The 14693-nt window shown below is 48.4% G+C and overlaps 1 protein-coding gene across 3 annotated transcripts in view; it reads right to left on the bottom strand.

Annotated features, from left to right (window-relative positions):
- Positions 1-1865: 1865 nt before the first annotated feature.
- The window catches only part of POLR3F (RNA polymerase III subunit F), a 54472-nt gene continuing 41644 nt past the window's right edge, over positions 1866-14693 (bottom strand). For 2 of the 3 annotated variants that reach the window (XM_039326167.1, XM_039326166.1), the window contains one exon: positions 1866-2236. In XM_039326167.1, the coding sequence (XP_039182101.1) occupies positions 2159-2236 (78 nt within the window). In that variant the 3' untranslated portion in view covers positions 1866-2158. Of the gene's footprint in view, positions 2237-9387; positions 9615-14693 lie in introns of all 3 variants that reach the window. The other variant, XR_005554630.1, reaches the window with a different exon arrangement.

Raw genomic sequence — 14693 nt, 5'->3', positions numbered from 1 at the left:
TTGTCTGATTTGGAAAATTTATTTGCAAATTATGGTGGAAAATAAGTATTTGGTCACCTACAAACAAGCAAGATTTCTGGCTCTCACAGACCTGTAACTTCTTCTTTAAGAGGCTCCTCTGTCCTCCACTCATTACCTGTATTAATGGCACCTGTTTGAACTTGTTATCAGTATGAAAGACACCTGTCCACAACCTCAAACAGTCACACTCCAAACTCCACTATGGTGAAGACCAAAGAGCTGTCGAAGGACACCAGAAACAAAATTGTAGACCTGCACCAGGCTGGGAAGACTGAATCTGCAATAGGCAAGCAGCTTGGTGTGAAGAAATCAACTGTGGGAGCAATAATTAGAAAATGGAAGACATACAAGACCACTGATAATCTGCCTCGATCTGGGGCTCCACGCAAGATCTCACCCCGTGGGGTCAACATGATCACAAGAACGGTGAGCAAAAATCCCAGAACCACATGGGGGGACCTAGTGAATGACCTGCAGAGAGCTGGGACCAACATAACAAAGGCAACCATCAGTAACACACTACGCCGCCAGGAACTCAGATCCTGCAGTGCCAGACATATCCCCCTGCTTAAGCCAGTACATGTCTGGGCCTGTCTGAAGTTTGCTAGAGAGCATTTGGGAGAATGTCCTATGGTCAGATGAAACCAAAGTAGAACTGTTTGGTAGAAACACAACTCGTCGTGTTTGGAGGAGAGAGAATGCTGAGTTGCATCCAAAGAACACCATACCTACTGTGAAGCATAGGGGTGGCAACATCATGCTTTGGGGCTGTTTCTCTGCAAAGGGACCAGGATGACTGATCTGTGTACAGGAAAGAATGAATGGGGCCATGTATCGTGAGATTTTGAGTGCAAACCTCCTTCCATCAGCAAGGGCATTGAAGATGAAACGTGGCTGGGTCTTTCAGCATGACAATGATCCCAAACACACTGCCCGGGCAAAGAAGGAGTGGCTTCGTAAGAAGCATTTCAAGGTCCTGGAGTGGCCTAGGCAGTCTCCAGATCTCAACCCTATAGAAAACCTTTGGAGGGAGTTGAAAGTCTGTGTTGCCCAGCGACAGCCCCAAAACATCACTGCTCTAGAGGAGATCTGCATAGAGGAATGGGCCAACATACCAGCAACAGTGTGTGCCAACCTTGTGAAGACTTACAGAAAATGTTTGACTTCTGTCATTGCCAACAAAGAATATATAACAAAGTATTGAGATGAACTTTTGATATTTACCAAATACTTATTTTCCACCATAATTTGCAAATAAATTCTTTCCAAATCAGACAATGTGATTGTCTGGATTTGTTTTCTCATTTTGTCTCTTATAGTTGAGGTCTACCTATGATGACAATTACAGGCCTCCCTCATCTTTTTAAGTGGGAGAACTTGCACAATTGGTGGCTGACTAAATACTTTTTTGCCCCACTGTATATGCAGAAATCTCAAGATTTACTCTTTTTAAAACTGTTTCAAAATATAGTTTCTATCTGATTTTGGCAGCAGCATATAGTCAGTCTGACTCAGAGACAAATTTGATAGGTGCTGACATTTCCAGATAACAAAGTCTACAGTTTTGGTCAAACACATACAAGATTGGTTTTGCATTTTAACAAATTTTCAAAAGATCTATTTTTTAATATTAAAGTATGAACATTTATGTTACTGAATATAACATCAACTCCAATTTCAGTGTTCCACTAACCTATAGAAAGCTTTGCCACTTTGGGAAATTCTCTTGTCATTTTAATAAGATTTTCACAGGAGAACATCTGGGTGGACCATGTCTCTGATTTTCAGTTCCATGAAATAGTAAACTAAAGGTTCCCCTAATAAGACAATCTTAACACACACTGCAGGATTCAATTGCCATTCACAGGTTCATTTTATTCAGCACAGCAAACAAATAAATACTCTTACCCAAAATTTAACTTGTCTCTTAAAGCTCTATTGCCTTGTATCCCTATGTATCTTACTATGTATTTTACTTGGAAGCAGGAATATAGATTCAATCCTACAGCATCCCATTCAGCACATGGCAGGGCAGTCAATTTTTTCAAAAGTATCAACCCAATGCCCAAGCAGTTTTCTAAGAAAAAGTTTGATTCATCAGGTTTAAAGTTTCAGAGCCAATTTCTTCATTTGACTCCTAAAATTCTAGCCATTCCATCATGTAAACACAGTTTGCAGGAGATACTTCTCCACCTTCGTGGCAATCATCAAAAACCTAGGAAGGGAATAAAGATACAATCAGTATCAATCAAATCGTATTTGCAAACAATTCTGTGAACAATTTATATACAAGTAACCTTACCTCTAAACTCTGTAAGTGTAAAGTGGTGCTACCTGCTGCACAGAGAATCTATGAGTCCATGAAGACACCCAAATTATAACAGAATAACAGAGCTGGAAAAGAATTTGGAAGTTTTCTAGTCCAACCCTCTGCTCAAGCAGGAAACCTTATATCATTTCAGACAAGTGGCTGTGTCAGCGTGCTGCCATGGAAAGGGGGTAAGGGAGAGAGATGGGCATTTGTAGGGGGAGGCAAGAATCATACAAGAGAAGACTGTGGAAAGTTTTTGTGAAGTTTTGCAACTGCTTGCCTGTGCTTTGCTTATCTCTCTTAGCTTTGGTATGCAGATGAAAACCTTCCTTGGCTGGTGTGTGACCTCTGGTTGCCTAGATACAAGGGGAGTGGATTCTAGAGTTTGTTTTAACTTACTGTTTCGTGCCGTTTTTCTTCGGATCTTGCCTCACACTTGCTGTATTCAGTTGTTTCCTAGTAAAAGTACGTTTTCTCTAATCTTATGGAGTCAAGGGGTTTTCTTTCCTAGGGATTGAATGGAGGTAGCCCTGACATTAAGCAAGAACTGCTTTAATAGTCAATCCAGAGACAGTCCACAGGGACTGAGCATCAAATGTCAAGCCCCGGGAGCAAACTGGAGGACCCTGAAGCTATGGCAGCTCCCCCTCTCGACCATACTGTGCTGGAGACGAGGCGGAATGGCGAGGAATTGAATCACAATGAGGAGCATGTCAGGCCCAGAGCACCCAATGGTCTCTGGGGAGGAAACCTTGGAGGAGGCCATGATGAATCAAGCCTGTTCCTGATACAAGAGGTGATTGAGAGCGGAAGAACCCAGGAAACCCTCACGCAGACAACTACCCAGGCTCCTTGAGTCACCCCAAACCAAGCTGTGGATGGAGCTACTACAGTGGCAGCCTACCCTGTCTGGACAGATGCCAGTGCAAGCGGTGCTATCAGCAGCAGCTGCACAATTCCCTCCGCCTGCAGGGGTTGCTCCTCAGAGACACTGGGCCTCAAAGGTCCCAGCTTTTGGAGTGACATATGGGAGAGACCCCAAGCAACTGGGATTCTTCTTGGTGCAAGTTTGGAACTACATGCAAGAATATGGGACTGAACTGAGGACGGAGACGGCCTGAGTAGGACACGTGACCATGGTGCTGGAGGGTGCAGCTGCCGAATGGATGGTCTCTCTCTAAAATGACAAACCCCCCTCCCAGCTGCAGGACTACAACCACTTTATGGCAGCCCTTTGCCAGCAGTTCAAGGACCCACTGGTGGAACGCAAGGCAAGGACCTGTATGAAGACCATCACCCAAGGATGAAGGTCAGTGACTGCATACATCCAGGAGTTCCAATGGTTGGCAGGCCAGCTAGTCACATGGCCCAAAGAGATCCTGATCGAGTGCTTTAAAGATGGCGTCAATGATGAAGTCTACTACACCTGCAACTCACAGGGAGGGCACGAAATCTACAGAACTGGTATGTGCTGGCAGATGAAGTGGAGATTGATTTGGCCAAAGACTGACACCGGGGTAGCTATGGTTGGATCAAGTCTTCGCCCCCCACTTATAAAGAAACTAAGTTGGGGTCCACAGCGAGTTTCAAATCTGGGAAGGAAGGGCGCCAGGCCGCAAATGTCACTCCACCAAACCCATCTCGTAACCTGTAACTGCCATGGAAGGAAAGCCGAGAAGCTGCCACCACGATTCTGCGAAACAATGTTAGAGGGAGTAAAGGTCGTTGAGCTCACCCCTCCTGGCCGGGGGGGGGGGGCTGGCAACTCTGACCCCTCCAGAGGAGAGCGACATAGACTCTGATGACGACTCCCTGGTAAGTCAATATGTAATCTCTGTGACCATCCCGGTGGAGCTAGTGATGCCTTCATCAGGCACCCAGGAGAGCACGTTGGCCCTATTGGACTTGGGGTGCACCAGGTGTGTGATCAGTCCAGAGGTGGTGGAAAAATTGGGACTGAGGCAAAGGAGACTGAAGGTCTCCATAGCTTTTTGCCAACTGGAAGGATCGATAGAAGGGGAGGCCCCAGCCCATTTTGTGACTGAGCTGATGGAAATGAGAATGGGGAGCCACATTGAGAGACCTGCCTGCTTGGACTTACATGACTTCACAAGTAGAACCCTCATGTGAATTGGAGAAGGAAGCTCCTAAAAATCCGACCCCAACCTGGGGGAAAAAGGGAGGCGATTCTGACCCCTAAGGGGAAAAAAACCATGGCAAGGAGGGAATTGGGTACTGCCATGCAGGAATACCAAAAAGGGGAGGAAAAGATCCCAAATAAATACTGGGACTTGAGGGAGGTATTCAGTGAACAGGGCTCTGATGCACTGCCACCACAACACTCCACGGACTGCAGCATAGAAATCCTCCCTAGAGCAAAGCTCCCCAAGTCTAATATCTACTCAATGGCCCCGTGCGAGCTACACGAGCTTCATGCCTTTATTAATAAGAATTTGAAACGTGGATTTATCCAACCAGCTGCACCATGAGTGGCAGACCTTATTCTAGGACAAGGACGGGACTCTTCGCTTCTGTGTGGATTATAAGGGGTTAAATGCTGTGTGCGTGGAGAATGTTTATCCTCTGATGAAAGCTATGCTGGCGCACTTGGCTAAGGGAAGGATTTTTTCTAAACTAGATCTGAGAAGTGTATTACAGGATCCGCATCAAGGAGGGCAATGAATGGAAAACTGCCATCAACTGCCCTTTGGGTTGTTTCCAGTTCCAAGTGCTCCCCTTTGATCAACTGCTGTTTTCATGCAGCTGATCAATGAAATGCTGCATAGATATTTGTACAAAGGGGTTTTGGTGTACTTAGATGACATTTTGATATACACTGGAACTATGAAGGAGCATGTGAAATTAGTGTGTGCAGTCCTAAAAAACTCAGGGCAACTAAACTGTATGCTAAACTAGGGTCCCCAACCTGTGGGCTGCAGCCCGGTAGTGGGCCATGGCCTCCTGGCCAACAGGGTCCAGGATAGGCTGGCCAGTGTGCACGCACCTCACCTGTGGTAGCGTCCACAGGGCACAAAAACAATGCTATACCATGGGGTGCAAAAACAGGCTGCCGCTGCACCACGGTGCGAAAATGAGATGCCACCATGCTGCAAGGCACAAAAATGGCTGTTGCCATGCCGCAAAACACAAAAATGGGTGCCGCTGCACCACAGGACACAAAAACAGCCCCATTGTGCCATGGAGCACAGAAATAAGGCGCTGCGCCACGCAAAAACAGGGTAGGACTAGTGAGTATCACACGGGTACTAGCCCCGCTCAATTTGTGTGCACATGTGCTCGCGGCCCCGTGTGCTTACACAACCACGCATGTAAAATGCTTCCCCCTCCCTTTTCCTCCGGTCTGCCAACCGACAAAGATTGGGGGCCTCTGTGCTAAATTGTTCAAGTGTGAGTTCCCCCAAGACAAAATTGACTATTTGGGGTATTGCAAATAGATAGATAGAGATGGATCCTGAAAAGGTGTGAGCCATGTTAGAATTCCCCCCTCCCCAGCACTAGGAAGCAATTACAGAGTTTTCTGGGTTTTGTCAACTTCTACCAGCAGTTAATTCCCCCCTTTGCTAAGACTGCATTTCCCATTACTAATCTTTTGAAGACTAAGGATGAAACTAAGCTTAAACCCAGCCAACCCTTTGTATGATCAATGAAATGCCAAGTGGCGTTCAAAAAGCTCAAGCATTTGTTCGCTGCTGAGCTTGTTTCTAGGTGTTCACAAATGTGTTGCTTGATTATCTTGATTAGTTTTTCCAGAATCTTCCTAGGTATTATGAAACACAAGGAAGTGCAACTTCATCTAGAACCCCTCCCTCAACATTAGTTGACAGAATCCTAAAAGAATCTGATTAATTTTACTAATCAATTTATTAGACAATTCAATACCAACAGCTATTACTATAATCCTAAACTAATATTCAAGGGTCATATTTTAAAATGGGCTTTGAAAGAAAGGTTAGTGCAATAGAATAATGCACTAATATAGTATAATCACAGTTGGCAATCTAAAAGTTTTATTTGGAAGTAATTGCAGTCCATCAATAATACACTAATCTGGAGGCTAGGATTGGATATACCTATCTATAGGATTGGATCTACCTACTTAATGAAATAAGAGGTGCTCCAAGCCAAAGACATCCTGTACCTTGCAATGACAAAGTGAAATCAAAGAGGCCTTGAGATCTTTGTGACTACACAGCTTTTCCTTCAGGAAGAGGGAAACCCCACAGAGAAGCATATATATATTTGTTGCTGAACTCAAATTTCCAAGTGCAATTACTTTTGCAGAGAACCAGTTTGGTCTAGTGGTTAAGGTATCAGGCTTGAAAGCAGGACATTGTGAGTTTAAGGCCTGCCTTAGCCTTGAAAGTCAACTGGGCTAGTCACTTTCTCTTAGCCCAACCCACCTCACAGGGTTATTGTAGGGAGGAAAGTGTGTTGTATACATTCACTACCTTGAGTTATTTGTAAAAATAATAAAGGTGGGATACAAATAAATAAACAAATAAACCATTTTAATAAATAGTAATTCAATTAATTTTGTTGTATTGCCAATCTTTAATGAACAGTAATTTGTAGGCCAAAGAGTATGTATAATAGATGCATTTCATATCCTGCTTGCTAGGAAGAAGCTTCAAGTACACCATGTTTTCCCAAAGTAAGATCCAGCCCGATAGTAAGCCCTAGCTTGATTTTTTTGGGGTGGGCCTAATATAAGACCTACCCGTTTACCCTGACGATGCTAAGATGGTGGATGCACTTGCAGAAAATATAGAAGAAGCAGCGGAGTGGGTGACCACACGATGAGCAAATGCCAGAACTGTTGGACATCAATCTGTTTATGGGATAACTAAGAGCCATTTGAGGATGAATCCCAGGCTCTGCAAGCTGAGAAGGACATCCCTAGTCTAAAGCAGAAAGGACAACCAGCCAAAGACTATATCTGGGAATTTTGAAAAGTTGCTGGCATGCTCAGACAGTAGCTGGAACGATCGCTGATTCACCATTTCAAAGAGGGGCTAGACTGAGATTTGTTCCAAGTGTGCACCTACCAGGGAATGCCTGATCAGCTCTGTGAGTGGTAACGCATGGCTGTGATTCTAAACATTGAATTAGGCCACTACCGGAGACCCGCCACCAAAGAATCAAAGATGAAGTGGAGCCAAGAAAAGCACCTGTTTTCTACGAGCATCCATTGGACCACCAATCAAAAGTTTCCGGTGTGGGCAGTCAGGCCACTGGGCTGTTGATTGTCCAGTTCCTGTTCCCCAGGCAAAAAGTGCACCTGCCACCGCCACTAAGCCAAAGCGGAACACACAACCTGGACGAGAGAAGTCAAATTAGGCCTGTCAAAAGCAAGCCGTTTGGGTCACCTCCCCTCCTCATGGAGAAAAAGAATCTACATCCAGGCACCTCCTGATGCCAGCTCCTTATGACAGTGATGAGGAGGACAAAGACGACCTGATGGTAAGTTAACCCATCCCACCTTTCACTATCTCCACCAAAATCATAGTACCCAAGACAAGTGCTCAAGCAGATTTAAATGTCCTAATTGACTCGGGTTGCACCTGCTGCTTAATAAATCTCTCTATAGCACTAAAGTTAGGGATCCGTGCCAAGCTAATGCCCCCGGCCATGAGGTTTCAACAGGCAGATGGGTCTCTCATAGGAGGAGCCTCTGCCATGCACCTGACCAAACTAGTGCATTTGGAAATGGGGAGGTCCTGGGAAATCACCCATTTCGTGGTGGTTCCTAAAATGACTGAGGCTGCAATCCTGGGTCTGGCCTGGCTTGATAAGTAGCATCCCATGATTTGATGGAGTCAGGACCCTAAGGTTAGCAACGGGACCCCTTCCACCCACATCAACCAGCGAAGTACAGGGGCTTGCCGCAGCTGAGACCCAAGAAACTCTTGAAACTCTAAAAGCCATCATAGAGCACGTGTCAGGAATCCAACTGATACCAAGTGAATATCGAGACTTGGAGGAGATGTTTAGTGAAAAGGAATGTGATGTCCTCCCCCCACACCAGGCAACTGACTGTGCCATTGAAATCTTGCCTGGAGCCAAGCTTCTGAAGCTCAAAATGTACTCTATGACACCCAGAGAGATGAAAGAACTGAGAGTATATTGACAAGAACTTAGCCATGGGGTTCATCCAGCCAGCCAAATGGTGAGTCACTCCCCAGTACTTTTTAAGGAAAAGAAAGATGGATCAATGAGGTTGTGTTTAGATTTTAAAAGATTAAATGCTGTCAGTGTTGAAAATATGTACCCCCTTCCTTTAATGAAAGAATGCTGGCTCACTTAACCAAGGGGAAAATTTTCACTAAATTGGACTTAAGAGAAACATATTACCGGGTGTGGATTAAGGAGGGGAATGAATGGAAAACAGCTTTCAACAGCCATCTGGGGAGTTTCCAGTTCAAGGTTATGCCTTTCGGTCTCCAAGGGGTGACCGCTATGTTCATGCAATTGATCAAGTACTGCATGATCATTTATTCAAGGGGGTCTTAGTTTACCTTGATGATATCCTTATTTATACCGAGGCCGTGGAAGAGTATGTCAAGTTAGGGCATGAAGTGCTTAAGAAGCTGCTGAGAGCTAAACTTTATGCTAAGCTCTCCAAATGTGAATTCCATCAGCCGCGCCTCGACTACCCGGGGTACAAAATTTCAGGTGAGGGGGTAGAAATGAACCCTACCAAAGTTAAGGCGGTGCTGGAATGGCAGTCCCCATGGACCTGCAAGCAGCTTGAAAGCTTTCTATAAGAACGTCCTGCCGGCGCGCGAAACAAACGATCCACCAGGTACGTTGCGGTAGTCAACAAAGGTTTATTTCTCCGTTGAAAACAAAACCAGCTCTGGGACACACCCCTGCCCTGCGTCCTAAATAACCCGATCACCACACCCACTGTGTACGCCCCAATCACCCTGATTATCCCCGTAGATTACAGCCTCCACCTGTACCGCGCCTCCACCCCGCCCCCTTCCCAGCAACCACCACTTGTCAGACCCAGCGTCCTATATTCATATGTCCACCTTGCATAATGCCGGTCTATCCCGTCCTCTCCGTTGGCATGGTAATTAGTCATATGGGCCGTTCGTCACTGTGTAAGCGCCGGCAGCAGTTCATTCACGTCGCCGGTGCTTGGCTCCCACAGGGCTGCTTGGAGCGCTGTACGGAGATTCGGGTACCGTGCATCTTCCACATGCAGGTAGGTCTCACGCTGGGTCTGACATTCGGCTCCCCTTTACCATAGAGCCCCCTGAAATGGAACATGAACAATTACATCCACTATCTAGCCATCGTGGGCGTATCACCCATCCCCTAGCCCCTTAGCTTGTGTGGCCACATCCTGTGATATCGACGGGTGAGGGCAGGGGCGAAAACATCCTCCTCCCGTACCCAGGATGCCTCAGATAAGGGGTATCCCTTCCATAACACCAGGTAATACAGGGTGCCCCTCCGCCACCGAGAATCTAGTATGTCTTGTACCTCATACCTTCCCGGGGCAATGGGTCCTGGGGGAGGTTTGTTGTGGGTGTCCCCCTCTACAGGCTTCAACAAACTCACATGGAACACTGGGTGTATCTTACCAAGCAATTCCGGCAACTGAAGCTGCACCGTAACAGGGTTGATGATACGTACTATGCGGAAGGGCCCAATATATTTTGGCGCTAGCTTCTTGCATGGTACCTGTAACTTAATATATTTGGTTGATAGGTACACCCGATCACCCACTCTTAGTTGCATTGGTAGTCTACGACCCTTGTCAGCCTGCTCTTTCGCTATCCTTTCTGCTTGCCGTAAGGCCTTTTTTACTGTACTCCACACCTGGCCTGCACGGGCCATCCAGTCTCCAGGCTGTAGGTTCACGTCTCCCGGCGACTCGCCCCCAGGCAGCGTAACTGGGTCGTAGCCGTAAACTACTTGAAATGGGGTCAACCCGGTGCTTTTATGTACTGCGTTGTTATACGCTAACTCTGCGAACGGCACGAAATCTATCCAATCCGACTGCTGGTAAGATACATACGATCGCAGATATCGTGAAATCGCTGCGTTAGCCCGTTCCGCCGCCCCATTGGTACAAGGATGGTATGCGGAACTCAGTCCTTGTGTGGTTCCGATGCTCGCAAGGAATTGACGCCAGAACTGGGCTGTGAACTGGACGCCCCGGTCGGAAATAATTCGACGGGGCGCCCCATGTAATCGATAAATATGTTGCACGAACAGTTTTGCTAACTTCCTCGCAGACGGCAACCCCTTGCAGGGGACAAAGTGTGCTTGTTTCGAAAACAAATCAACAACCGTCCATATGACCGTGTAACCCCTGACGTTTGGTAACTCAACGAGGAAATCCATCCCGATGTCCTGCCAGGGCCGAACTGGGTTAGACACCGATTGTAACAGTCCCATCGGTCTCTTCGGTACCACTTTAGCTTGTGCGCAAATATGGCATTCCTTGACATACCGCTCAATATCCTTCCGTAGGCTAGGCCACCAGAACCGGCGTCTCGCCAGGTGGAGCGTCTTTACAAATCCAAAATGACCTGCCACCTTGGAGTCGTGACATTGGTGAAATACCCGATGACGCAATTCCGAGGGGATGTATAACCTATTCCGATACCAGGCCAATCCATCACGATGGGTTAACAATCCGGGATTCGCCTGCAACCAGGGATCGGTCAACAATACTGACTGCAATTCCTCCTCCAACGTTACCACTTTTGCACATCCCTCCGTCTGCGCGGGAACCATACTACATATTGGCATAATAGTTTGAATCACCTGTTCCTTTTTACCATCATATTGTGGTAGTCGTGAGAGCGCATCTGCTAAGAAGTTCTTCCCTCCGGGTACTACCTTCAGACTAAATCTGAAACGCTGAAAATACTGTGCCCATCGAACGTATTTTGGCGCCAATTTCCTCGGCGTCTGGAGGACCATTAGGTTCCGGTGGTCCGTCCACACCTCGAAGGGGTGCTGTGCGCCTTCCAATAAGTGGCGCCAGGTGGATAGTGCCCATTTTATTGCAAATGCCTCCTTCTCCCACACCGCCCACCGTCGCTCTGGGTCGGTAAATTTTTTGGAGGTGTATGCGCACGGTTGCAAGTCGCCCTGTCCGTTACGTTGCATCAAAAGCGCTCCGACGGCCACATCACTGGCGTCGGCTTGCACCACATATGGTCTACTCGGGTCGGGGTGTAATAACACTGGTTCCTTTGCAAATAGTCGTTTTAGCGACTCAAAGGCCTGTTGACAGTCCACAGTCCAATCTAATGCTTGTTTAGGGTGAGGTTTACCAGTCGTGGTTTTGGTGCGTAACAGTTGGGTTAATGGTAGGGCCACGTCGGCGAACGAGGGGATGAACTGTCGGTAGAAATTGGCAAACCCCAAGAATCTCTGCAGTTGACGCCGGGTCCTTGGGGCCTGCCATTCTAAAACACTGCGAACTTTACTTGGATCCATTTCTATCCCTGTAGCGGAGACTCTGAACCCTAAATAATCAATCCGAGTCTTGTGAAACTCGCACTTCGACAATTTACAGTATAAATTGGCATCCAGTAATTTTCGCAGTATTGTCCGTACTAATTGCACATGCTCTTCCAACGTCTGTGAGTAGATCAGTATGTCATCCAGATATACAAGGACACCTCTAGATAGATGGTCATGCAACACTTCGTTGATCAGTTGCATAAATACAGCCGGCGCTCCTTGTAATCCGAAAGGCATCACCTTGAATTGGTAGCTACCCAGGGGACAGTTGAACGCTGTTTTCCACTCATCCCCTTCCTTGATGCGTACCCTATAGTATGCCTCACGGAGGTCTAGTTTTGTAAAGATTTTCCCAGCTGCCAAATGGGTAAGTAGGTCTTTCATAAGTGGCAGGTGATAAACCTGGTCTATGTACACAGCGTTCAGGCCTCGGAAGTCTACACACAATCGCAATCCCCCGTCCTTTTTCCCCTGGAATATGACTGGGGCTGCTATCCTCGAACGTGCTGGCTCTATAAAGCCCCTAGCCAAGTTCTTATCAATGTACTTTCTCAATTCTTGCAATTCTGCAAACGTCATAGGGTACATTCTGGGTTTAGGCAGCTTGGCCCCAGGAGCGAGTTCGATTGCACAATCTGTCCGTCGGTGAGGTGGCAAACAGTCACACTCCCGTTCGCTGAACACAGCCGCGAGGTCTTCATATACCCGTGGATATCGAACCTCGCCCTTCTCCTGTACCGGTTTTGAGGAGTTTAACTCCTTACCCCTAGTCTGGTCATCCGGCGGCCGTGGTTGAGGACCCACTGCTAGCCTTAGGTGTCTGGATCCCTCCGCCCACCAGATCGTTGGTGTCCACTTATCCATCCACGCTAACCCCAGAATGACAGACTCAGACATAGTGGGAACAACTATGAAGCGTATAAGTTCCCAATGACCCCCTATATCCATTCTAACAGGTTCCGTCACCAATGTAGTCGGAACCCCCCCCAACAGAGAGCCATCCACTTGTTCAAAACGAATCGGGGATTTTAGCCGGGCTACTCTGATCCGCATCTGTTGCACCACTCCCTTACTGATTAGGCACCTTGTGCACCCTGTGTCCAGTAATGCCGAAAGGGGCATCGACTCACCCGTAACCGGGCTCGTTAATGTAATCGGGATGGTGAAGGGGACGATGGGTTCACTCACCATTGGATCCTCCACCGGCTCTTCCTCCTCATACTCCTGCAATATAGGGGACGCCTCATCGGGTTTCTGCTGGACCTGCGACTGTCCCAGTTGGTAGGCAACCCGTGATTTCTCTGCTGGTCTCTTCGGCGTGATCCCCGGTGTCCCAATCGCCGTAGGTGTACCTGTTAGCTTGGGTATTCCACACTCCGCGGCTCGATGACCCGGCCGGTTACAGCGGAAGCATCTGAAGGTAGGCCTCGAACGTACCGTCCCCGGTAGGGTCTGCGTGGTACCACCCACGGGCTGATCCTGACTTCGGCGGGGCCTATCCTCCCGCCTTCCGGGATGATCCCTCAACCCGACATCCAACTCTACTGCTGCCCTATACCAGTCGGCCAGACGCCCCACCACCCCCCTGACTATACATGCTTGACGGATGGTGGTATCCAGACCAGTGCGGAAGTGGTGGATTAGCAAGCTGTCTGGCCATGACCTGAGTTTCCCTGCCACTTTTTGGAACTCGCGAATGTATTCCTGTACTGGTCTACCCTTTTGCTGCAATCCCACTAACTGGGCCTCAGCCCGTAGTTGGCGTGTTGGGTCCTCAAACCTCGTTTTCAGTGCATCGAGGAAAAGGCCTACATCGGCCAGCTCCCTGGCTTGGTCGCTATATAGGTCTGCGGCCCAAGCAGCGGCCTCTCCTTGCAAACTCGCCGTGACAGCTACCACCATTGCCCAGTTGGACGAATACAGGGTTGTATAGCGGTCCAGATGGTTCAGTACATGGCTAAGGAATACCGCCAGACGGTCCGGATCCCCATCGAACGTGAGGGAAATGGGTGGAGGATTCCACATCACCTGCTGAGGCCATGGAACCGGCACCTGACCGCCATATGAGCCCATCCCTGGATGCGCCATAGGACGGGATCCCGCTCCCAGGGAGTCCGCCCCATCCCCGTCCGGACCCTCTGGTGAAGGCCGCACCCCCCGTGTGTCCAGTCCATACCGTGGCCGCTCGGTTCCGGTTTGCCTTGCCATCGGGTCCCGTAGTGTGAAACGACCCCCTGGCGGTAATTTAAACTCCGGGCTTGCCATTTGAAAGCGGGGCACATACGGGGTGCTATCCTTAACAGGGCTGCGTATGGTAGTTGGGTAGATACGCTCCCCGAACTGTTCCCTAAGGACCTCTAACGTATATTGCCCTGGAGCTGTGGAGCAGCTCCAGTCCTCTTCGTCATCCCCGGTCATTCGGCGTTCCCTCCAGCCGGCGAAACTGGGTGCCAGCCGCCGCCCCCTACCATCCTCTGGGAGACCTGCGGCTGAACCGAGCCACCATTCGCCTTCTGCTAGCGTAGGCTTGCGCCGTCTGGTTCCTGGATCCACAGCCGCAGGGCCACGTCCCCTCTCTTTCGGGCGCACCGCCAGCTGCTCCTCCCCCTCAACTCCAGCGTCCGGGCTCTCCAACTGCTCGTCGGCCTCTGTAGGCTCCTCGCCAATAATCGGGTCCACCCCCTGTGTACCCTCGGCCATAGCTCCGCAGCACCAGCCGTCCGCGCGAAGGGCGAGAAGTGTGAGAGCTGGTTTACTATAAGAACGTCCTGCCGGCGCGCGAAACAAACGATCCACCAGGTACGTTGCGGTAGTCAACAAAGGTTTATTTCTCCGTTGAAAACAAAAC

The sequence above is a fragment of the Crotalus tigris genome, unplaced genomic scaffold (genome assembly GCF_016545835.1).
Source record: "Crotalus tigris isolate CLP2741 ecotype Arizona unplaced genomic scaffold, ASM1654583v1 scf7180000024339.11422700, whole genome shotgun sequence".
NCBI lineage: Eukaryota > Metazoa > Chordata > Lepidosauria > Squamata > Viperidae > Crotalus > Crotalus tigris.
This window is presented reverse-complemented; position numbering and strand designations above follow the sequence as displayed.